The following is a 25,350-nucleotide window of genomic DNA, read 5'->3' as shown; positions in this document are numbered from 1 at the left end:
ACAGATAGAGAAGGTTAGCAGGGGCGGCCCTCCCCCACCCTCTCTATCCCACTTAGAGACTTTTGTGTTTCTAAAAGGCCCAAGAAGGAGCCAGTGGAGATAAGGGCTTGGGTGTGCCTGCATTTGGGGTGGGGTGGGGGTGTCAAAGATTCTAAGGCTCCACCTACTTTGCCCCTCCCCTCTACTGGCTCCAGTACTGAATTCATCTCCAGATGAAATATTAAAGCAAATGGGGCATCTGGTCTCTCTTCTGAGTTCCATGTGTATTTCTGCCACCTTCCCTTTTCTCCTCCCAGAAAAAAAATGGGAGTTAGTTTAAGCCATAAAAGCCTAAGCCAACAAGACTGAAATGGCCATCTTCCTTGTACTAATGAACTAATCATTTGAATTTCAGTTGTCTTCAGAGACAGATTCTGGAGTCAGTCGGGGAGGAGGGGCTTCTTGTGTTCTTACTCCACTCACCACCAGATCCGTCATTTCTAATGTTTGGTTCTGAGGGCTTAATAGTCTGGCTTCCGAAATGCAAATGAAAACCTATAGGATCAACATAAATAAAATAAAACTTTATTTTTAATTAATAAAGTTAATGCTCCCAGCCAGGAAGCAGTAGTGTGCCATTCCTTTAGCATTACAAACAATCTTTTATCCAAAAGAATACATCGGGCTTTATTGGGTCATTTGTCTGAATACAGACTCAGTGGAATATCTAAATGATACCCTGCTCTGAACTCCAAGTTGAAAGTAAGTTTTTATTATACTTGAGGGAAACAATGGGTTCAGCTGCTTATTGCAAAGAGCGATTGCCAAGGGAGAGTTAAACTCAATTACTGTAACCATACTGAATAAAAAATACTGCCAAGAACAAAAATACGCCTGGGTAAAGACAGCCACTGAATAAAAAAAAAATCGACATAAAGCGTATCAAATATTTATTTATCTGGGCAACAAAGGACTATGATACATTGACAGGCATAGAGGCTACTGCCAGAGCAACTCAACACAGTACATCTAGAACTGCTTCCGATGTGGCCAGTGAAGACAGTTGAACAAAGAGAGAGAGAGAGAGAGAGAGAGAGAGAGAGAGAGAGAGAGAGAGAGAGAGAGCAGAGAAATCCCTAACCCTTGGTTTAAAGACAATATTCTTTATTGCTCAGAGGACGCTTTGAAGGGAGGACAGTGAACTCAAATAAACTTTATTTTTTTTCTCCCCATGATACCATAGAAGGATTATCAAATCACTCCAGTTTAAGAAAATTTTTTCCAGTGTCCCAATATCACTGATTTTTTTTCTTGTCAGTTCAATGAAAAGCTAAATGTAATACTAATTATATATAAATTTTTATTTTACCTTAAAAATGTTTTGTTCAGCTGTTTCATTATCATTGTTAACATGCTACCACGGGGCTAAATCCATGAATTCCAGAAAGGGGGCGGGGGGGGGGGGGTATTACCCAAACCTTGGATTTCTAAGTAAAACCACTGAAGAACTAAGAAGGACGATCGATCCAAAGCCCACTAAACAAGGAGGTAAACGAGATCACCAGATAAATAAAAAAAGGCAGACTCACCATATTTACAAATCCCATTAAATTACACATAAATAAATATATACAGAGACGTGAACACTGATTCCCTTATAGAATTGTGGATTGTGTCATCAGAGGAAGTTCAAATGGGTGGTTGTACCTTGCAGAGACAACTTCTACAACTGAAGACAGGACATAGAACTTCTGGATTTGTGTTCAAGTTTATTCACAATACTGATAAAAAATGTCATTATCCTCTTTGCCTTTTTTTTTTTTAAAGTATGGCTACAATCTGAAGTATGCAAGGGAAGGCGATGAGTTAGTCCCATGAAGCTCATATACTTTTTAAATTTTTTAACGTCCTTTTTTTAAAAAAAAAAGTTTTAATGTTTGTTGTTGATTTAAAAAAAAAAAGTTTCACAAACGCGACAGAACTTTTCTTTGCTGGCTTCACGACCTGTTCTGTTCTCTTAGGCTCCACACGAGGGTAAAGGGGGTGTTGGTGCTGATGGGGAAGTTGAGGCAAGGCGCTGAGTAGGAAGCGGCAGCCCCACTGGCAGTCGAGAGAGCAATCCGGAGGACTGCGGAGACGAAGGGCGGCGCGGCAGCGCAGAGAGTAGCAGCAGCAGTAGGAGTGGCTGGTCCCGGAGCTGTCACCTGCCGGGTGGGGGAGGGGCGAGTGGGGACGCCGGCCGGTGAGGCGGGCGGGGGCGGGCGGGAGGAGAGCCTCACTTTCTGTGTTTCTCTTCTTTGTCACTGCTTTTGGCGCTGTTGTCCGTGTGGCTGTTGGGATTGTTGCTGAGGTACATTTTGTCCATGGCCTTGAGGGCCTCGGTGAGATAGTTCTGCAGGGCGGTGACCGCTGCACACACCGCCGGGCTGCCGAAGCCATGGGAGATGAGGTTGAAGTGGGTCAAGCAACTCTGGATGCCAGGCTCCAGGATAGGGTTGGGCCGCGAGTTCCCCAGGGGAGATCGGTCCTGAGCCAGCAGGTCAGTGAACTCTTTGCAGATCTGTCTGCAGCGGGACAGAGAAAGAAGTGAAAGCTCCCCTCAGGCCTTAGTGGCAGTGAAAAACCATCCCTCCAGGCAGTTACCTCTGCCACCTAGCCTACCCCCACCCCCATCCTAACCCCCGCCCCCGCCCCCAGGACCTAAGGCCAGCCACTCAGAAAAATAAAGCCGGTCACTACTAAACCAACTCTCCTCCCTTAAATGAATACACTTCCTACTTCAAAAAGACTTCCCCGTCTCTCCTCATCCCTAGCCCTCAGACCTGAACTTCTGCCTACACCTTTCTCACAGCAAACACCCTGAACCCAGGCAAGCATTTTATAGGCCGTGAATGAGGGCAAAGAAAAGTTACACCAGAAGTTAAAAACACAAGTATCCCTCTTCAGTATTCTAGAAATGTCAGACTTGTTCTTCAAAATATCATCAGCGCCTGCTCTCCACACCCCTACGGGAGCCACAATAACAGTTGGTGGAATGGGGCCTCCTCTCATTCACCTTCAAACCAGATGAGGTTTAAATTTAGGCAGAAAGGCAAACTTTGCTTTTTGAAAACAACAGCAGGGCCCAGGGACAGAACTCATGCTTGACCACACACACAAGAGGACCTGCCTTTGGATCCCCCAGAATTTATGTAAAAGTCCAGCTTGGAGGTTTATGTCTCTAACCCCAAGGCTGGAAGAGAGAGAGAGTGGGATCCCAGTGGTTTGCTGGGCAGCCACTTTAGCCCAAACAGAGAGCTCTAGGGTCAGTTGACAGAGACTATCTCTAAGAATAATATGGGAAGCTATGAGAAAGTAACCTCAGCACACAGGAAGTCTGTCTGGTCCTGGAAGCCAGCATTAGCAGAGGCCTTCCTGGGGTGGTTATAGCCCATGGGTCAGGGGAAGGGGTGAGGAAGCATGTCACTAGGCCAGAAACTGTCCCACCCCAGGCCCTAGCCTCTCAACTCTCTGCCGGGCCCTCTGGTGACACCAGCTTTTGATAATTGAGGACTTCTAAACAAGCCTTTTAATTTCCAGCAAACATATCAAGGCAGTCATTTTCTTTTCTACCCAGAGAAGTCAATTCAGCCCAGGCACCTATTCCCATATAACTTGAGCCATCTTGAAACCCAGTTGATAGCTTGCCAATTAGCTAAAACTTGTAATATAACTGTGTAACTCTGTCTCTGAGTCTCTGTGTCTGTCTGTCTGTCTGTCTCTCTCTCTCTCTCTCTCTCTCTCTGTGTGTGTGTGTGTGTGTGTGTGTGTATGAGAGAGAGAGAGACGACAGAGTCAGAGACAGAGAGAGAAACAGAGACAGAGAGAGATAGAGAGACAGAGAGAGATAGAGAGACAGAGAAACACACACACACACACAGAGAGAGAGAGAGAGAGAGAGAGAGAGAGAGAGAGAGAGAGAGAGAGAGAGGACAATGGGAACTGGGGTTAGAGGTAAAGGTAGAGTTGTTTATGGATGGCACATTTTGTAGTCCTGGGCTTAATCTTTGCCTTTGAGAACATAGTGATAAGAGAGAAAACCTAGGTGAGCCTGGTTGGTAACCCTTTGAGGGTTGATTCTGGTTTTTATGAAACAACACCCTCAACAGATCCATACTCTTTCAGTGAAAGCCGGGGCTGCATACCACGCACAGCACATCCCCATTCATGTAAAAGTTAGCACAGAAAGAGATAGACCTGAGGAGGAACACAGGAAACACACTGATGATCCCACTGTTTCCTCTTTGATACAGACTGCGCTCACTTACACATTGGTTACCCTGATTTCGGTATTCACAACACAACGCACATCAACAAGAGAGGAAGAGAAAACAAAGGGTGAGGTAATTTTGTTTCTTTTGACAGTGAACAGGCCCGACCCTACAGAGGTAAGTGCCTTACTTTGTAGCCAGAAGCATGTTTTTTCTTGTCACTTGCTCGTTGGGATCGGAATGTTGTCGGTTGAGAAATTCTGCTACTGCTTTGGCAGGGAACTCGGTTTCACACACGTACCCAAAGTCCCTGGCTAGGTGGACGGCTTCTCCTGGCAAGAGGTGGGGGAGGGAAGTGAGGGCCAGAGAATCATGGAATCAGGATCAAAGTTTCCTCTCCACACCCAACTCCCTCAACTTTCTTCACCAAAAGTTGGAACAGAAACCATTTGTTTTCTTACTTTAGACTTTCCTTCTTCTCTATGAGATCTAGAGAACAGACTCATCAGTAAAAGTGCCGACCTGGCTTAAAAGGCCAAGAGGGTTTGAAAATGTTAATCTCGCCCATCACCCACTACCCATCCCAGACTTCTGTTTGAAAATGGCCGCTCAGATTCCAACCTCACACCTATCAACACACCAATCGGCAGCGTTTCCTAATCACTCCTCGAGCTTTTCAGCAAGGGAAGAACCAAGGGTTTACATTTTAACTTGATCGCATACAATTATCTGTTCATCCAAGCCGATTAACCGAGAGGATTTGAGGGTCACTCCACTGAGTCTGTCTGTGTTGTTGATTTTCGAATCTTTGGTTTTAATTTCCTGAACCAGTTGGTTTTTACTGCGGGGCTTCCTGCCATTAGCTCCAGCTCCGGAAAAACGCATGCGCCAATTAGAGCATCAAAGCCCTCTCCGCGGAGCTTGTTTCCATAAAATGGAGCGGATCACAAACAGTAACAGTTCTCCAGAAACCAGCCTCCCCACTGCATCCCTCAACCCCCAGACCCAGACCAACTCCTCACGCCCTACCCTCAGCTTCCACCACCATTTTCCTGGCATATAATTTGGGGAGCAGGGTATGAATAATGGGTTCTCTACATACTACCATTATTTTAACATAATGTAGCTGCATTTGAATTTCTGGTCCTTAAAAAAAAAGGGATCTTTTTAAAGTTACATTATCACCACCTTCAACACCATTTGACACCCGGAAATCATAGAATTCCTCCTCAAAAACATCGCTTCAGGTGTTTTTTTAGAAACTTTCAAGTTCTTGGATGCAATGGCAACATCTCCCCCAATGCACTGCACAAATAAATTATGCCTCGTGAAAATATAAGTGCTAGTTTTAAATCTGCCTGGGAATAAACCGCCATCTTTTTATTTTTCTATTAACGTGAGATAATAACAGGACACCAAGGAGAGCTATGCACCCATCCCAACCTTAAATGAACTGAGTATCAGAAGAAGTTAGGAATCTAGGAAGCAGGAATGTGAGTGAGAAGACTCTGGTGATAGATTTTGGATAGCTGGCCAGGATGGCTTTTTGTCTTAAGGACTTTAGAAAGGTATGTGTGCTAAAAGGAAAAAGAAAAACCAGAAACAAGAACTGGCATTAAAAAACTCTTTTACAGGGTTGGAGATTTAGCTCAGTGGTAGAGCGCTTGCCTAGCAAGCGCAAGGCCCTGGGTTCGGTCCCCAGCTCGAGGAAAAAAAAGAAAAAAGAAAAGAAAAAAAACTCTTTTACAATATGTCTGTTTCTTTTTATCTTTCTGTCTCAAGCAATCCAGGTTCTAAAGTTGCTCACTTTCTTCCCCTCCTGGAGAGAAGACACAATGAAAACATGGGGTAGGAAGTATATGTATGAACTGGACAGCCTACAAGGGCTTTTAACCCTGAGCTTTCAGGACAGTCTTAAATCAGGATGCAGGTCAAAGATTCCCAAATTAATTCAGGAAGCAGTGGTCACGCACTTCTCAAATGCAGATGTCAGAATAACTCAAGTGATTTACTGCTGAGTTCTTTAGAGGAGACAGGAACTTGGGGAATGCAGAGCCCTTAAATTTGTGCACTGTTTAGGTCAGATTTGTACTGAGGATAGAGTGGCTGTGCCAGGGAGGAAGAGGAGCATACAGGCATGCGTTTACACAAATAGGCTTCGGATCTTTTGTTTTGTTTCTTGTTTTTCCTTGGCATCCCAAATTCTTTTCTCTTTCAGTTATAGCTACATTTCACGGAAAGGTGAGACTACCCAAAGGACACAAAACACACTCAAACATCTGGCTACTAAATATTACCCATCCCCCCCACGTTGACAGCTCCCCTTCTAGTTAGCAAGTAGATCCGCTTACCTTCCACTAGTGACGTGAGAAGGGTGACGTTGGCGGCTTTACGTCTCCCTGCGGGCAGATTCAGTCCTATTTTGTCCAGTTTTTCTCTTAAAGATCGCCCTCCATTCTTAGACTTCGCTCTGTTTCAGAAACACGAGAAGACAGGGATGTAGCAAATATTGAGTTGCTCCGTGTCACATCGAAGTCACTCTGAACACTTTTTTGAATGTCTTCTTAAAAACTGAAGAAAATAGTCCCAAGGCAGAGAGGAGAGAGCAACAAGGAACCATACAGAAAGAGCGTAGGAGATGCTGGCATGTAAAGCACCCACTGTGTTAGTGACCACTGCAACTACTGTGGCAGGTTGAGAGCTTTTCACTTTCAGCTCTCTGAAGAAGGTGTACACACACACACACACACACACACACACACGCACGCACACACACTCGCACACACATGCACGCGCGCACACACATACACGCGCGAACACACATGCACGCACACACATACACACACGCGCACACACATACACACACTCGCACACACATACACACGCGCACGCACACACACGCACATGCACATATACACGCATGTACGCACACACACACACGCACACACATACACACACGTACACACACACATGCACACACATACACACACGCGCACACACATGCACGCGCGCACACACATACACGCGCGAACACACATGCACGCACACACATACACACCCACATGCACACACATACACACACGCACACACACATACACACGTGCGCGCGCGCACACACGCACATGCACATATACACGCATGTACACATGCGCGCACACACACACACACACAGAGTTCCGATTGCTAGAGCTGGAGGTATTCTTGAGGTCCACTGATAACTGCGTATTTTCCCCGTCGCTACAATCACGGCAAAGCCCAGTGGGGTCTTTAAATCGTCTTCACAAGATCTGCTATCGGGTTGTTCCCAGTAACCAAAGTTATCATCACGCTCACATTTCATGCCCTGGCTTTGGTCCCAGTGGGAAATGCTCCTCGCCAACTGTTTACATGCCATGTCAGGAGCGTAACTGAACATGTCAAAAGGCTGATGGCTGATATTGGCCTTCAGACATTTCCCCGATTTCAGAGACAACAGAGACACCTCTAAATAGATGTCTAAATAGACTCCCATAATCAGAAAGTGGTTAAGATAAATTGTTTAAATAAAACAGCAAATTAATTAATTTCAGATTTTATTCCCTACTCAAGTGGTTCTTTAATTGTGTGGATTAGATTATACTCCCATAGGTAAGCAGTCTCCGATATTGGGGGTGGGGGAGGGGAGGAAAAAGCAGAGGGCAGAGAAAGATCTGTGGCAGTAAAAGTAAAAGGTATTAATTCTGCCAAACCCTCTTAGAGGATGTAGGTGGACTGTAACCAAGTCCCAACTAGAGTTATTAAGATACAGGAATCAAGTTGGACAATGAATTACAGGCCTTTTGTGGGGAGGAGGGTAAGGGACGTGCTCTTTGGCCAAATTTAACACAAGGCCTACAACCTACACCACTGGACAGAACTCTAAGAAAGGGGAAGGACACACAACACAGCTGGCTTCCAGACTTTTCTCTCTTTAGACTCTATCTTCCCTGGCCCTGTGAATAAAGGACTCACTCACTTCAGAGAGGTGGGACGCCTGTGTTAATGGATGCAGTCCTTGAGCGACTACTTATAATGAACGGAAACTGGAAATGTATCCCACATACTGCCCGTCACACGTCACAGCAAATCAGAACGTCAAAACTTAGAGCCTCCGGCACCGAGACTGGGGTGGGGGTAGGAGTGCCTTCTGGCAAGAGGTGCCAAGCCACCAGGAATGGGGAGGCATGCAGCAAGCAGAAGTCACTCTCTTCCTTTACTTGAAAAACTGTCTGTCAAATCTCCACTCAAGAGCACCCGGTTCCCATCAGAGACCCTACAATGTGGTAAGGCAAAGCAAAGAGCCCAGAAGCTTTCCTGAGCTTGTAACCTGTGCGCAACCAGGGAAAAGGCAGCAGCACGGCGCCCCACGGCTGCCAAGCCTGGGACTGAGCCCCAGATGGAGACAACTGCGCCTGCGTGCTGCAGAAAGCGGAGTTCCCCGACTGCGCAGGCGCGTCGCCTCACCCCGCCTTCGGCCACGCCCACAAAGAGAGACACTCTTTTCTCCCCGCCCCTTTCCCTGCCTGCGTGCAGTACCGCTACCATCCCGGCGCAGGCGCACTGGGGCCGCGTTCGCGAGGAGGGGCGGGACGGGGCGGGGCCGGGTGGAGCGGGGCGGGGCGGGGCAGGGCCGAGCCTCACCTCCGCAGTACTCCGCCCAGGAGCGAAGCGTTGAGACACTCGGGCGGTGAGAGGCGCCGCTGTACTTCCGCCACCGTGACCTTGTACTTCGAGGTGGAGCTGAGGAGCGACAGGCGACCCGGAACTGAACAGAAGACTTCGTTGGGGTTCACCACGCCACCGAAGAGGTTGTCCTTGTTGATAGGGATGGCGGAGACGGCATTGCTGTTGGACTTGGACAGGGACACAGGGCCTGCGAAGACAGATGCGAGCGCGTGTGTGGGGGTGGGGGGCGGACCGACCAAGCGCTGCTCAGCTCGGGAATCCCGAGGCGGCTTCCTGCCCTCACCCTTGCAGCAAGCTGTCTAGAGATGGCTGATGCTGGCGCGACCCCTGGGCTCTTAGAGGGCTCCGAAGTGATGCAGGAGCTCGAGTTTAGGGAGGCAGCGAATGGGTTTTACGTGCAAACCCGGGACAGGGTTGGTGTAGTCGGGGTTTTGCGGGCGAAAGAAATTGCTGTTAAAACCAACCGATAGTTTCGATGGCTGCAGCAGCCAGTAAACGAACATTTCAGTTAGCTAGCAAGTGGTGAATTCTGTTGTCACACACTACACGTCCGTCCTTCCATCAATAGACCCTTATGTTCCATTTGAAAGACACTCAGGCTTTGGAGATCATTCCAAGCCCGTGAACGGGACTCAAGAATAGGCCTACAGTTGAACATTAGGAATGCATCCTTTTGTTGAGCAAATACTAAATGAACCCTGTCTGTCTTAGCCTCTTCAAAGGGGTGGGGGTTAGGATATATAATCAGTTAAAACCATAATCTCTTCATTGTTGGATCTACCATTGTTAGAAAACAAATTCAAGACCAGCAAAACGAGGGGTTCATTTCTTAACACCAATGTAATTCAGATGCATCCACAATCGTTTAAGTACAATGTGTTTGTATCTTAAAATTCCACACGGAGACATATAATAAGAATATGCACAATCCCAGCATAGCGTTTCTCATTTTTGTTTTGTTTTGTTTTGTTTTAAAATGGGGATATTCTAGTTGTATGGGGAGGTGAGGGGCTCTAGGTTTTGGATAGATCACTTGTGACATTAATAGCTCTAGGGAGGCTAATAGAGACAATGGGAGTTAAACGAACTCGAGAGAGATTACTAATAAAAGAGCCAATTATCATGTCGCCTTGGAAAGACTACCTCTTAAGATTTATCCCTTACCCATCTAATTTGACATGACAAAGATTTCACAGATGCAAAAATGAAACTTTAAACTAGCTAACAATATACTGATTGGGGTTAGAAATGAGAACAGTTTTATATAGCATCGTCCTCTGGTGGTGCCCAGACTTCTGAAGTGACTGCCACCATAACAACTCGAGTACTGCGGCTGCATTTAATGCAAGAAACTTCATTACTACCCACTAAGCACAATGCAGATGATAAGCCCATTCAAATTATGTAACATTTTTCTAATCATCTCTTTTCTAGATACATAGGTCAACATTAGCATCTTCAAGATGCTAATTTTAACCAAAAGCTAAATTTTTGCTAACCTAATTCAAGTTTTAAAGCCTTGAGACTCAATCAAGAGACTAGAAACCAAATCAGAGATCTCGAAAGTTGTCTTCCCCTTACAGAGTGCTTTTCCCCCCAATGTGACCTTTTATTAATATTAAATTATTTGTATTATTTCAGCTTCATACACTTTTTAACCCTCATGGCCCTTTAACCGCACACAATTAATTAACTCTGAGACGGTTTCCAAATTGAAATGCCACTTCCAAATCAGGTCAACTATTGCCCACTTCACTCTGTGCAAATATCATTAAACTGCATTCGATGCTGAAATCCTGATTAGAACAAAGCTCGCCTGTTGCCATCACCAGATCCTGAAAGCTGGTTGTTTAAGCACTGTTCTTCTGTGCCTATCTCTTTGCTAATTCTGAGCCTTTAGGAAATCCTATTTGAAAAAAGATAAATACAGTCCTGTAAGTTCTTTTAAATAGCACTCTGCCAGTAAGGACATGCCTGGAATGCAGGAGGAAATGGCTTACCTTTCTTAATTACAGTTTGATCTGGGATGTTAATACCCGGGTCTTCTACATGCTGCAACAAAAGGATACACATGAATGTAAGTGTATAATCAAAACAAAAGGGAATGAATATTCGCTGTGGGGTGGGGGAGGGGAAAGTGGAGGAGGGGAGTGCTCCCTCCGCCTCCCCCATGACATTTCTATATAAACATCTTATCCTGGCTTACTGAATTCGGGAGCTTTAAAACTCAAGAGGTTTGACTGTACACCCACGGCCCATTTCTCCTCCCCCAGCAGATAATCCACATTGAAGAGGACAGGGATGGTGAATAAAACTTTCTTTGAAAATCAAATGAAGTTTTGGAGTCCCTAATCTTTTTTTTTTTAAAACAGTCAGTTCAACCTTTAGAAATGCACCTCGCTTTAGTGTGGCACCTTTCTGTAGCTTGAGACCTCAGGGATCCCAGTGTGGAGGCAGCCAAAGCCAAAGAAACACAATAGAAAAAGACGGGGGTGGGAGAACAGCAGATTGTTGGAAACCCTGTAGGTAATGCGACAAAGCGCACACACACACACACACACACACACACACACACACACACACACACACCTTCACTTAAGGAAAGCTAGAAATAATTGTAAAAAGACTGCTGCCCGCAGTAGATATGGCAGGAATGTGGAAATAGCAGGAACAAAAACCCTTTGATGGTGCTCTCCTGTTGTCCAACAGCAGTGAGGTCTCCCCCACCACCACCCGTTTCCCTCTCTCTCTCTCTCTCTCTCTCTCTCTCTCTCTCTCTCTCTCTCTCTCTCTGTCTCTCTCTCTCAGATGGATGGGTATACATGTATGCTAGAATCAAAACGTGATTAGAAAGTAAAATGAAATCATGTTTTCTAATGCAGAAACTGACAGGCAATATAATGTCTGGCTGTGTTTACAAATTAGCACCAGGGCTGCTGAGATAGAGAATTTCGCAATCCTTACCAAGCACAGGCATTGCCATTTAAAAAACTATTACTTCCTTCTCTAGTCTTTGTCCAACAATAATACTGATTCGAACATTTTCCATTCTGTCTTGGATTTATGCTCCTGTTAATTGCGCCTGATCGCAATGATTCCGGGTGGATGGTACTCAGTTGCTTTATTACAGGTTTTATTATACTCAATGCTCTCATTTGTAACTTGCCTAAAGTGCTTCTGGATTTAAGTATAATTAAATTGAGAAATGTTCAGAAATGACTACTGCTGCAGTTCTTGTGTTTTAACTATATGGGGAAATATGATCCCTTTATGCATGCACCCTAAACCCATAAAGTAAATGTAGTGTGGCATAATACTTTTATTTCTGTTATTTCTAGCTAGACCTTGTCCATACAGGGAAGACTGTTAAGTTTAAAATCCCACTGAGATATTAATGATTAAATAATTTTCACCATCGACTTGATTTTCTTAAATATTTAGCAGCCATTCTTATTAAAAGTTAACCGTGGCAGCAATGAGAAAATTGAAAACAACCCTTTTCCTGACCCAAATTCCTTTGAAAGATTTTTTTTCCCCTTGAAAGGTGGGGGAGGGTGAGAAGAACGCTGGGCTTCTTGCTTTCATGTGATCATTTGGTTAATTTCTCCTACTGACCAATTTCACCACAAAGATTTACCACACAGGTATCAAGAATTCCCACCAGCCACAGGACATTTTTGCAAAAGCAGACCTATGTCCAATGCAGGGTAACTCCAAAGCTTAAGATACTACTTGCTATTTGAGTGTTTTCAAAGAACGGGCAAAGAAAAGAATTCAGAGCCTCTCTAAAATCACCGTAACTTCTAGTTCTATTCAAAATTACTTTTTTATAAAATATTGCCTCAAATTCACTAAGGATCATTTTCTAAAAGCATGTAAATATGAACACACCACACACACACACACACACACACACACACACACACACACAGAGCTTACTAAGCCTTGCATTGGACCAAGTGCCTGCTTTCTGTGTTCCTTGCAAGGCTGTTAAGCATAACCAACAAATTTCAGTGATTAACTGGGCTAAATGAGAGAGGTAATAAATTTTCTATTTTCCTGTAGAACTTCAAGAATGTTTTAAATCCGCCAGGCAATCAGGTAAGTCCATGTGGCCCGTTTTCCTTACAATCTAATTCAGTAATCATTAAACTGTCAACAGACATACCACTGCTATATTTGATGTAGTAATTTGAAATAGCATTTTAGCAGAAATCACATCCAGATACATTTCCTTTCCAAAGAAAAGCACCTTTAACGGTGCATATATATATATATATATATATATATATATATATATATATATATATATATATATATATATTCCATTTCAGGACGATTGTAAGAAAGTCATAAATTTATAGAGCTGAGGCTGAGATGCTGGTTGCAATTTAATTTTTAAACGTATTTTCAAATTATCAATAGCCTGGGCTACATTCTAAGTAGTACGTGTGCTAAGGCCCTGCTTATTTAGAAATTATTTTAAAACTGCATTTATTGAGAACTGAATTAGAACTCAACACAGCACCCAATAGTCTCCAAACATTTAATTGAATATGCAGTTAGCAGACTCTGATAGGCGTTGGGAACCTAGCTAATGATTTATGAGGTCACCACTTAGCACCCCCAGGAAGAGAAGAAAGCTGCATTTTAATGTCCCTGTGCTCGGATTTGCTACTTATGTCCCTTTGATCAGGATAGAGAAGGCATAACTTCTAGGTTTTACTAATGCTTATAAAAGCCGGTTCAAGGACCTTTTCCTAAGTCTCCCATACTTTCTTTTACTTTGTGAGCGCATCTGAAAAGCTCTCTAGATTAAATGTAACCTATTTCCTAGAACAGCGAGAAACCCCCCCCCACACACACACACACACACACGACACCTTCAGCAGTGGAATTACATTCTCCCTCGATCCACACACTTTACCGCCTCGGAGAGAAGCTACCTGAAGGGTGACAATCGCCAGATTTATTTGTGTCGGTTGGAAGTGGTGACCCAGGCTTTGTTGAGCGAGCTCCAGGAAGCATTGTTCTCAATTACTTTTTAATTTCAAAAGTCGATTGTTCAAGTGAGTCTCACCCTCACCCCCCAACTATTATTGAGGAAAACCAAGGCCCTGAGGGCCTGGGCTCCACGAAGCTTCCCAGCGGGCAGGTGAGCCTAGGTCTGCGTTCCCTCCCGTGGCCTGCACGGCCTCTTACCGGGACGTCCTCGATGGCGTGAGGTAAGGAGTGGATCGGGAGGTCCCCGAGCCCGGAGCCGAGCCCGTGCGGGCCGTGTAAGAGGTCCTCGTGCCGCCGATAGTCCCTGCGAGGGTCCAGGCCTGACAGTTGGTGGGGTAGCCCCCGGTGTGTGTGTAAGAGCCCAGACTCCTGGCTCTGCCTCTGGCCGGGCCAGCCCGGGTGCTGCGGCTGCGGCTGGGCGTGCAGGGGATTCAGGCTGTAGGGGTCGTTGACGTGGGAGTAAGGATCTTGCGACTGGGGGTAGATAGGCTGGTAGGGCGGGGGAAAGTAGGGAGGCTGGAAGTCGGCATTAGGGGTGTGGGACAGCGGCGGGGCGCTGGTGTAGGGAGATTGACCTACAGTGCCCAGCTGGGGCAACCGTGCCGTCCCGTTGCTGGTGCCGTCGTGACGGTCCTGGAAGAAAGCAAGACAGAAAGGGAAGGAAAAAGAAATGAGGCTCAGGGTTTCAGCTATCCTACTTGATCTATTCCACAAACCCAGTGTGGGCAGGCCACCGAACTAGGGGCATCAACTCTACACTGTTCATATTGGAAAACACCCAAGAAGTGAAGCAGGCCTTTCTAAAAAAAAATGCAAAGAAATCAGAATATGTAAATCTAGTGGCACAACAGACTCTCCCGGACATTCCTCTCAAAGGAGGGAAGAAGACATAAAAGAGTATGTCCTGTGCTACAACCCTTAACAGCCGCAGTACCAAACCTCCCTTAAGCAAAATTCAGATAGCCACTAAATATTAAACAGGAGAAGCGGCCTTTGCTTTTCCCGGATTTGAACCTGTCTGCCAAGGCATTATTGTTTACTCTTCCATTAATCTTGAGGGGGGAAAATCATAAACCTTCAAAGACTATTACCATTTCATGACTATTAAATAGAAACATGTTTCACATAGAGGCCGTAAGAAAGCACACGTTTAAATGACCAGCTTAAAGGTTTTAACTGCATGGTTGGGGAGGGGGTCTGTCTTTTCCGCTTCCTCTGTTAGAAGGCTTTTTACACGACAGGGTCGTTTTTATGATATGAATGGGGAGTGAAGGACGCCAAGCCAGGGTTTAAAACAGAAAGATTCTGTCTTACCGGGTTCTTTTTAAAAGAAAGAGGTGCACCCCGGGGCGGAGGCCCCCGCCCCTTCCACCCCAGCCCCAAAGGGCAAAAGAAACCCCTGACTTTAGGTTTCTCAATTGCAATTCCCTTGCAAAGCAAGACAAGGGTGGGTTCCAGAAAGCGGGAACCTTCCGAGGTTTAGCCATCAGGCCCCAGGCTAGGGGACACACCGGGGTGCGCCTTTCACCCCCCACAGACGGATTAAACATCAGCTGTGGAGAGCGTCTCCGAAACTAGTAAAGACGCAAGGAAAGAAAGACAAACCCGGCGAGAAACTGGCCCAGGGAAAGAGCTGCGGGGTAGGTCTGCGTGCGCGGAGAGGTCTAGCAGGGACAGGGCAGTGGCGACGCGTTGGATTTGGGGATGGAAAGGAGCCAGAGAAAAGAGGAAAGGGGGATAGGAATGCAAATGGAAGGCGAGGTCCACAAGGAACCCTGGCCAAGAAGCTCAGGATCTCGGGCAGTTTCTCGGCTGCGGGTTTCTGGAACAGAATTCCTAAGGAAACAGGGTTGGGGGTGGGGTGGGACTCACCATAGCTGAAAAACTGTGAACTAACATCTGCGAAGAATCTGGGGTAACCAGTCAGGGTGAGGAAAAAAAAAAAACCAACAACAATAACAAAAGCAAAAAGCAAAAAGCACCACGCCTCGAGCACCCGGCTGCCCGGCGGCCCGAAAGAGCCACACACAAAAGGCGCCGAGAGCCCCGCGCCACCCAGGACTCCAGTCACCGCGCGGACGCTCCCGCGAGCGTCGGAGCCCCGCTCGGATCCATCCGAACTTGTATCACCGAGTCGCGCGGCGCCTTCAACTGGTCGAACCCACGATCTCTATCCTCCCGGGATCGGTTAGGATTCAGAGCTCTTTAAGAAAAACAAAAAGCAAAAACCACCACCAACAAAAAACAACCAAACCAAAAAAAGAAAAAAACCCACCAAAAAATACGAAAAAGTGTGTGTGTGTGTGTGTGTGTGTGTGTGTGTGCGTGCGCGCGCGCGCGTGTTCCTTAATCCGTGTCTCCCCCTCTTTCCTTAGCGGCGGCTTCACTTCAGCTTCTAATAACCGCGCTGGGCAGCGTTCCTGGAGCCTCCTAATAGCAGATATTCATGACTATTAATATTACACGAATACTTAATAAGGGAAGAATGCCTGGAAATCGAGCGTGAAGCGGAGAGGCAACTCGCGCCGGAGCCGGCTCTCAATGCAGTCATTGACGGGAGTCTCAGTGTAGCAAATCGGAGGTGGGGAGAGGGAGCGCGAGAGACAAAAAGCGAGCGACGGAGGGAGCGGGCGAGCGTGCGGGGGGCCGCGGCGCGGCGACTGGCGAATCACAGCAAAGGGGCAACATTTTAAAAGGTTGCAGGGCCTGCAAAAGTGAAAGAGAAAGAAGGCGAGAGAGGGAGGCCGAGGGGCCAGAGCGCGGAGAGGGAGGATGTGTCTGCGTGCGTGTGCGCGAAAGAAAGTGTGGGCGACCAGAAGAGAGAGGAGTGGAGAGAGGGAGGGAGGAAGGAGGGAGCGCCGGGGAGGAGGAAGGGAGGGCAGGAGGGAGGGAGGAGGAGGGGGAGGAGGGGGCCGAGCCGGAGCTGCGGAGGGGGAGCCCGCGGCAGAGTGGGGGGGGGAGGGGGAGAGGAAGCGAGGGAGGACAATCGGACCTAAAAGGCTAGGGCAGACCTCGGGATGGAGCGGGGGTCGCGCGCCGCGAGCTGGAGCTCCGGGGACCCGCTGGCCGCTGCCCACCGAGTTCTGCGCCTGGGAGGTGCTTCCCGCCGCTCTCCGGCCCCGGGATTCTCTGTTGCGCAGCGGGGCCTGGGACTCGGGACTCGGCTGCCCGCTGCCTCGCTGCTCCTCCATGGCCCGGCGTCCCGCCTGGGAGCAACCCGCCCGCTTCGCTAACCCTTGTCCTCCGCCTGGTCGCGAGTCGCCTTCCCTAGGACCTCGGAGCCGTGCGCTCGTCGGCTGCGACTGCTCCGATCTCGGTTGGTCCCCGGACCGGGTTCCGAGAGCGGGAGCGGGAGCCGGAACGCGGCCCGGGGCGCGCACAGACGCGAAGCGGCCCAGCCTGGGCGCCTCTGGCAAGGGCTCCTGGCTCCCTGCACAAACCCGTCGGACTGGCTGGGCCACTCCCGCCGACACCCCCTAGATGACAGGGCTAGCTCTCCCCGCGCGTCGCCACTGCTAGTCTGCCCGCCTGGTTGTCGGAACAAGCGGCACCTCGCCTCTTGCGTGTCCCTGCAGAGCCTCAGCTAAATCAGACAACTCCAAGCCCGCTCGGAAACCTGAAATCCCTGCTCCAGCGCTGGCTATCCCGCCGCCACCAAAGTTGTTGAAATTGTCCAGACTTTTTTTCCCGGCCCCAGTCTCATCACACCCCTCTCCCAACCCTCTCTCATGCACCTCCAGAGTCCCTCTGGGGGGTTCAAGTTCATCTCGCGCCCTACCCTCGAGATCCCTTTGGTGTGTAGAGCCACACGAAGGTTCTTAACACTTCCACTCAGGGCGCTTGTATCTCGAACTGACTTCTGGGTTCCAAGAAAGTGAAAAAGCGTCAGCCTGGGAAGGGAGCCCAAAACCCTAAGGGAAAAAACTGCTCTTAAATAGTCGCAGGAGTACCTAGGCCTGCCGGCCAAAGTACCCTTAGCCTAGAAAACAAAGCTGGCTGGTCCTATGTGGGGTTCCTGTGCCCCTTCCGGCGCACCACAGGAGCCCCCCAAAGAAGCACGGATATTGTTTGTCACCTGGTGTCCCCTCCGCCAGGTTAGGAGTGGAGAGGGGTAAAGAGAGAGCAGGAGAGGAAAAAGAAAGTAAAATGGCTTTTTAAAAGCAAAGTGGAGGGAGCGGGTGACACTTCCTTCATGTAAACCCAGTTTCTGATTTCGAGTGGAGACAGAATTTTTGCCTCTGCGCCCGCGAGCAGACCTTTCAGCCAGAAACCCCAAAAGCCAAAAGGAATGAAGCGAAATAAGAATAGCGAAAGTCAAGGCTACCACAGTTTTGGATAATCACGGGCTTCCCACCCCTCAGTCACCCCCACGCACTCATCAGCTCCCTTCAGTGGAGTTTGTAAAAAAAAAAAAAATTAACAAGGCTAAGGTCATCCCCTGCACAAGCCGTTGGTGTTTTCTCCATGCCTCCCTGGCTGTCCCAAAAGTTATGCTCTGAGGCTCTGGGTTTTAAAATGGGTTCCCAAGGGAGAGTCCTCTGTGATCCCAGTGGACTATCGGCAACCGGAGACGATCGGCAGTCGCCCCAGGATTTTCAGGGTCCCGCTGTTTAGCGCCCACAGGTAGAAGAGGGATTCCTCCCACGCCCCCGGCTCCGAGAGGCTGGTAACACACCAGCACCCAACCACCACCATGGGGTGTGTCCACCCCAAAGCTCGGCGGGAGAAACTGCTTAGAACTTCAAGGACTGTAGAAGCTAAAGAGTGGCAGCAAGGACTGACTTGAGGGTTCCCAAGCCGAACCCGCTTTACAGGTCGCGGCGAAGTGTGTGGGCCCTTCACCAAAAGCTCTTTAGGAAGGAAGAAAAGAATGAATGAAAAAAGGGGGGGGATTAATGTCAGATAGGGGGTAAAAAGGGGAATATGTTTTTTTTTCTTCCTGCTACTGTAGGCACCCCCAGGATCTTATTCAAAACACACCAGACTGCACGGGCACGTGCCCAGTTGCCAGCTTTTTTTTTTTAAAACCCAAGCTCCTCTTTTCCACTCTCAGGCAGAACCAAAAGTAAGCAGAAAAAGGGGGGTGGGGTGGGGAGTGGGACACGGGCTTCGAAAGATAAAGTGAAAGAAGCGAGGTCCGTGTCCACCACCTCCAGCTTCTCCCCCGTGCTGTTCTGGCGAATTCCAGGGGTGGGAGATAGATGCGCTGGTGTAAGTTTGTCCCACCCGCATTTCGCAGCAAGCTGCGTGGAGAGGAGGAGGAGAGGGAGGGTCAATCTCCAAGCTTGTGGCCGCGAGGACGACTGAGCCAGCGCCGCGCTTACCTCGCAGTCTTCGTACTTGATATTATCCGTCAGTTTCCAAAGCATTTTCATGGATCGGCGTGATCGGATTTGCCCCTCTGCGCCTTGCACCCCAGCGGAGCTACTCTCTGGGTTAGCGCAAAGTGCGGGCTGCGGGCGGTGAGCAAAAGAGGAGGAGGAGGGGGAGGAGGAGAGGAGGGCGAGGAGGAGGAGAAGGGGAGGAAGGGGGAGGAGGAGGAGGTGGTGGAGGAGGTGGAGGTAGAGGAGGAGGGCTAGGAGGAGAAGGGCGAGGAGGGAGGAGGAGAGAAGGGTTAGAGAGCTCCCGTGTGCGCTCGGAGATCTCCCTCTAATGGTAGAAACTTTTCCCTTTTCCTGCTCCTCACCAACAGCCTAATCGCCTCATTAGCATATCAACAATAGTCCAATTGCTCGCCAGTACCGCAATCTGCCCCCGGCCGCTCAGACCCAGGTATAAAGGCCTCTTCTAGCCGCGAACTTGCTCCTAGAGCACACAAGCCGGCTTGCTAGCCTGCTAGCCCAACAACTCTGCCTAGAGCTTCCAGCACCCTCCCTGTTCCTGCGGCCCCTGTCCCCAGTTTCATCCCTTTCCCCTTCGCCTGTCTTCGGGTCCTGCTAACCAAAAGATGCGCTCTGTACTACGCAGGGTAACAGCGGCGGCGCCTGGGGTCCAACTTTTAGTACCCCACACCCTCACTCCTACTACAACCGCCACTATCTGCCTTCGTCCCGGTCCGATTTTATTAGAAATCCTTATCCCTTTCGCAACGAACCGTAACCATCAAACCAGGACCAGCAAAGTCACTCCAGGATTTTTGCCCAACTGGAGATCGCCTCCACTCACGGCTGTTACCCCCTCGGGCTGCAGCGCCCTGGGAGTTTTATTAGCTTTGAGCTTCCCCCCCCTCCCCCCAGGTTGGAGATTCTGCCAACCGACTCCGGTGGCTCGGTTGGGGTTTGCGATCTCTTAATTGCTACGTGTAAAATAAAAGTTGTACCCTGAAGAGATTACTCGACAGATCCGGGTGTTAAATGATTTTCCTCCCGTTTGTAGGAAGCCAAAGCGGACTGACGATTCATCGGGGCTTTTGGACTCTAAGGTTTCCCAGGTGCAACGTGGACAACCAACTCCACGGAATTCGGATGGAGATGCAAAGCCCCTTCCGGAGTGAGCCAAATCGCAGACCCATGAGCTCCTGCGACTCTCCATGAGGTGTCGTACATGCATCAAAATAAAACATTGGGAATCAACTCTTCCTTGCTAATCGGCTCCAGTTTTCCCAAGATTCTCCTTTTTAATTAAAGAAGGACCCGATCCTTCATGATTTGTTGTTACTGACGCCGGCGTTTTGGAGACGCACTGGCCGTCTGCTGAAGAACCAGAAGGCGGGAGACACCCCTTCCCCAAGTTGACCACTCGTGGCTTTTCCAACTCCACCCAGGGGCTTACGTACTCCACTGGGACCCTTCGTCCCTCTCAACAATTATTTTAAAGTAAGGGGAAAAATTAAAGACTTTAATATGACGCTTTGACATAGAGGGATTTCTCTGACCGAGTTCTGCCACTAGCACTTTAAAAAATATTTTTTTAACTCTCTTTCTTCTGCTACTTGTGGTAAACTGCTTAACGACAACAGATCTCCTCAGAGATCTCTGGTTCATCTGAATCTTTTTTCTTTGTTTTTTTTCTTCTTTCCTTCTTTTCTTTCTTTCTTTTCAAAAATCTCTGCCCCCCCCCACCTCCATTTCCATGGCGAGTTCCTCATGGGGAGGAAGACGCCCGGCAAATCCAAGTGTTCGCTAACAGGTGGAAGAAAAACAAAAGAAGAGAAGAACCCCAATCTCCACCCAAAACTGAAGAGAGGCAGTGCTTCAGCCTCAAGAACCTGCCTAATTAAGTTAGAGTCTCCTCCTCGAAAAGCCAGAGACAAGGCCAGAGCTGACAAGTGAATTCAAAGTCGCAAGGCCCCGGGTACCCCCTAGAGATACCGTTCCACATTTAAGTAGTCCTTTGGCTGATAGGTGTAGAAGCTTGGCACCCCACTCTGCCCAGAAAAATGGTCAATTTCTAAGTAAGGTTCTGTAAGGTTTGCCCCAAGCCCAACTGAGCTGTAAAATGGCTTAAAACCTGGAGCTCAGCCTCTGGGAGGGGCCAGCACCTCCACTTTTCCCAGGGACAGCCACAGCCACAGCCAGGTGCCCTATGACCTGTAGGCCCGCTCTAAAGACCTGCAAGCAGGGGTTTTTACATCCTGCGGGCTCGCCAGGGTGTTTGCGGGAACTCTTTAAGTTTCGCTTTCTTTTCCTTCAGTTGTGACCAGGGGAAAGGCGCTTAAGGGGTTATATGCTCTCTAAAGCGACCCCCATTCCCTCTCTTGTCCCTACAGCTCAGTGCCCGGCGGATCTCTGGCTCCAAATCAGTTAAAGGCAACTAAACTGTTGTTGTACTCCCGCCAAGGGCACCATTGACGTGTAGATTGGGCCTGCCAGCTCAGAGCGGCCCAGCCGCCACCCCGCAGTGTGGGCTCTGATGAAAGGCTGGGGAGAGCGGTCGGTCGGGTAGCCCCTGAGCCTGGGAAGCTCACGCTTGCATGAGCTTCATTACTACAACTCATCTCTTGCAGTGAGTTAGGCAGCTGGGCAGGGGCCCGTGGTTCCCTTGAATAGCAGCCTAGAGTTAGAGCTGAGGATGTAGGCCTGACCTGGGGGAATGAACTGTACCGAGGCAGAGACGTGGGGAGAAACAAAGAAACGCGGGTCAGAATGACCGTCTGTTCTCTGATTGTCAGCATCCACTGTGATGGGGAATACTCAAGTGGGCAAGCCTGATAGATCTGTTCTCATGGGTCTCTAAACCGCTGACCCTCAGCCCCAGATTCAGGGCTACACCCATTTGCCAATTTGTAGGCTCTCCGCAGCAGGCCCTGGGCTCCTCCATGGCTCTTTTCTTTGGTAATCTCTAGCTTTCAAAACCTAGCCGGACTCCCTGGAGGCCTGACCCCAACCACTGTGGGCGTTAGGCACCTTCTCACCTCCTGCAGAGTTCCTCAGAATTTAGCTAGAACTGCTCCAAGTTTCAGCACCCAGAAAGAAGAGTTAGGCACATGCGGTGTGGGGAGAGAAGGGACTGGGCTCTAGCGTTAGTGTATGGTGTGAAACTTTCATCCTTAAGCAAAGTCAGTCTAAGTTTGAGGAAGGAATATTATTAAGTAGTTTAAATAGAGAGGGAGTATAAAAGTATTCACTCAACTAATAAAAGTGGTAAGTATAAGGGGACGGGGGACCAAATGCCTTCGTTTCTCCAACTCCAGACAATGTAATGAAGAAGACACCTCTCAGAACTTTATAGTTGACCTCTCAGGCAAAAGAGAAAGAAAGAAGATCAACTCCAGGGCCTGGCCCTGGAAGGAGCAAAGCTTCCAGCTCTGTTTTTCTTCTTTGGAAAGGTTTAAGTCCTTGGTTCAAATTGCCCCTTAGGCTTGCGGCTTACAGAATCTCGCTCTAACCAGGCCTCGGTTGACTGGGGCAAAAAAACAGGGCCCCGCGGTTCCTATTATGAAATCCTCAACTGGGGATTGGCGGCACGCTACTTCATCCTAGCTAGAGCCGCCCTTGTTTCCTTGTCAGGAAAATGTGGAAGCCCGTTCCCAGGGCCGGTGTCGGGGTCTGTGGCTCGGGAAAAGCCAGACCCGGCGCCTACTCAGCTTGGAGGAGTCCACGGCCTAGCAGGGTCACCCTTGTCAGGTTCTAGTACTGAAAATTCGCTGCCTTTACTCACCACCACAATTCCGTAGACCAACAACCGAAAACCTACCCTAGGAGGCCAATTGAGAGAACAGCTCAACTTTAGGCAAACTTTAAAAAGTGTCTCTCCAAAAAGAGAATGTGCTCCCGGCTATGTCTGGCAATCAGGACGACCTGATTTCACCCTCCAAGGTCCCCAAAATACAGGATGCCAACGGGTCAGGTGCACCAAGTCTAGGGGCAAAGCTGAAGGCACGGCCATCGGGAAACCCACACCTCCAGTCCGGCGTCTCTCCCCACTTCTTTATTAGTCATCTACCCAAGTTTCTATTGGGATGGAGGTGGGAAAATGGCTGGAGATCAAACCACGAGTGACCCCAGGGGCCACCTGTGGAACCTGCGCCGAATTTATTCCGGATTCCGCCCCGAGAGCCGGGAGCTTGGCCCCCAGCTCCGAGGCTGTTGCCTGCGCTGGTTTATCCAGTCTTCCCTCTCCGGGGAGCAGTCTTGGGCGCTGCCAGGCGTGCCTCACCTAGGACTCCCCTGCCCTGGGCCAAGGCACTTCTCCGCCTCCCCACTCCCGGCCCCCTCCTCCGCTCCACCCCCGCCCACCTCAGCCCCAGCCAAGGCAAACCCCCGTACCTGCCAGTCCCCCATTTTGGCAAGTATGGACATCGCGGCTCGGCGCTCCAGGCGACGGGTCCCCGCCGGGCATGGGCTGGAGGGCTCGACCGGGCCCGCTCCCTGGAATCGCTTAGACAAATCCTTTTTTTTTTTTTTTTTTTTTTTTTTTACCTGCTCACCAACATCTCACCTGGTCATAAAGAGCTGGGTTGCTACCTGCCGACGCATGCGCGTTGGCCTAAGGAATTCAGTCCGCCAGCTCCAGTCCCAGCACCTCTCTAAGCTGACCTGGGAAGTGATGGATTTATAACCACGGCAATCTCACCATCAGCTCCAGCTTTTCCCAACAGCCCTAACCCGCTTTCCCGGTCAGTCCCTGGCCAGTGAACCGAAGCCAGGGACTGACTGCTGAAGGTTGCTGAGTCCCACGCGGGTGTGAGCGTGCGTTTGAGCACTCGTGTTGTGGGGACATCTGCAAGCTCCTTCCACTGTCCCCTCGCCCCCGGAACTTTTAGGTTAGAGGTGGGGGAGGGGATGGGGGATGGGCCAGACCTGAGAAAGGGCGGCTGGAGAGTCTGGGCGCACCTGGACGCTAGCGGTGGGACACGGTCCCCGCCCCTCCTCCTCACCCGCCCACAATCTTCAAGGCACTGTCAGCCTTAGCGGATCTGACTGCCACCCCCAGGGCGGCCTCGGCGGTGGATTCCAGATCAAGTGTTGCTCAATAAGTGAAGATATTCGCAATTCTGCTTCACTTCTGTCTCCGAGATGTAGTCTCCTCCCATGGGCAGAGAGTTGGGGACCGGGGGCTGGGGTGGGGGGGGACTACAAACACACACATGCTCTTTCAGGTTGGAATATTTAGCACTTAAATATAAAGCCCGCCAACCCACGTTCCCTGCCCCCCCGCCCCCAACCCCCTATGATTTCGGGCTAAAGATCTTTTTCATTAAAAACTTTTAAAAGCGAGATGGGGCGTTGGTGGCTCTGGGCCGAGCAGCCGAGGTTTAGGGTTGGGGTTTGCTTTCCCATGACAGATAAAATCGTTCAGGTGACTTCACTGCTGTTTCTAATTAGAGGGGAGTTTAAAAGAAGCCACAGGATTTGGGGCTCCCATCTTGCTCATCTCCGTCAGCAATCATACCTGGGCAGGAGCAGAGGCGAGAGGAGATTCGCCCGAGGGGTAGGCACCCTGCTCCCACAGTTGGGCAGCCCCTTTCCCGAGGACCACGAGGTCTCAGGCTGTACAGAGCGCAGGTCTGGAGCACCCAGGACACAGACTCAATCATTCTCCTGGTACTACTATCGCGGGGACTTGGGGAGAAACAATGAACCGGTCTCCAATCGGTTCTCTGGCACAGGTCAGCAAATATATGTAAAAGGTCATCTGTGAATCGCAGAGTGGAGAAGAGGTCTCCACCCCAAAACTCCTCCTTCCTACTCTGGCGGGGAGCCTGGTCTAGATGGTGCACCCCACTTGAGTGTCGAGGGGAGGAGTGTTGGTGTCTCTCCTTAGAGTCCCTTCAGCGTTTTAATCGGCCCTTAATCTTCTGGCCTTTCATCTCAGGGCCGATTTTCTACTTGATTGGAAACTTTCTTGGACCTGTCTTGAAACCTTGCTCAACAAGTTTGGAGTTTGTTTGTAGGTGGAGTTTGGTGGGGGGTGTTTCCCCTTTATTTTGTTTTAGTGGCAACTTATGGCCAAATTGTGTTTTAAACTCTTG

The 25,350-nt window shown here is 49.1% G+C and overlaps 1 protein-coding gene and 1 long non-coding RNA gene across 5 annotated transcripts; one reads left to right on the top strand and one right to left on the bottom strand.

Annotated features, from left to right (window-relative positions):
• Positions 1–543: 543 nt before the first annotated feature.
• Tfap2a (transcription factor AP-2 alpha) lies at positions 544–24,261 on the bottom strand. 4 transcript variants are annotated; one of them, NM_001107345.3, is given in 7 exon segments: positions 544–2,543; positions 4,420–4,561; positions 6,581–6,699; positions 8,889–9,120; positions 10,934–10,985; positions 14,136–14,570; positions 15,810–16,125. In NM_001107345.3, coding segments are annotated over 7 exon segments (1,296 nt in total). In that variant the 5' UTR covers positions 15,837–16,125; the 3' UTR covers positions 544–2,254.
• LOC148000078 (uncharacterized) lies at positions 19,283–20,790 on the top strand. The gene is made up of 3 exons (XR_015641231.1): positions 19,283–19,372; positions 19,630–19,709; positions 20,313–20,790. It is a non-coding gene; the product is annotated as an uncharacterized LOC148000078 (long non-coding RNA).
• Positions 24,262–25,350: the final 1,089 nt, after the last annotated feature.

This window comes from Rattus norvegicus, chromosome 17 (assembly GCF_021556685.1).
Source record: "Rattus norvegicus strain SHRSP/BbbUtx chromosome 17, alternate assembly SHRSP_T2T, whole genome shotgun sequence".
NCBI lineage: Eukaryota > Metazoa > Chordata > Mammalia > Rodentia > Muridae > Rattus > Rattus norvegicus.
The sequence above is the reverse complement of the archived record's forward strand: the minus strand, read 5'-3'. Positions and strand labels throughout refer to the sequence as shown.

Coding starts and splice junctions, on each gene's coding strand:
- Tfap2a (XM_087590505.1), bottom strand. CDS start 17,128: ATGGAGGAGCAGCGAGGCAGCGGGCAGCCGAGTCCCGAGTCCCAGGCC. Junction 14,571..16,948: donor GACCCCCGCTCCATCCCGAG/GTCTGCCCTAGC, acceptor GCTTTCTTCCAG/GACCGTCACGACGGCACCAG. Junction 4,562..6,580: donor TCTCACGTCACTAGTGGAAG/GTAAGCGGATCT, acceptor ACCTCTTGCCAG/GAGAAGCCGTCCACCTAGCC.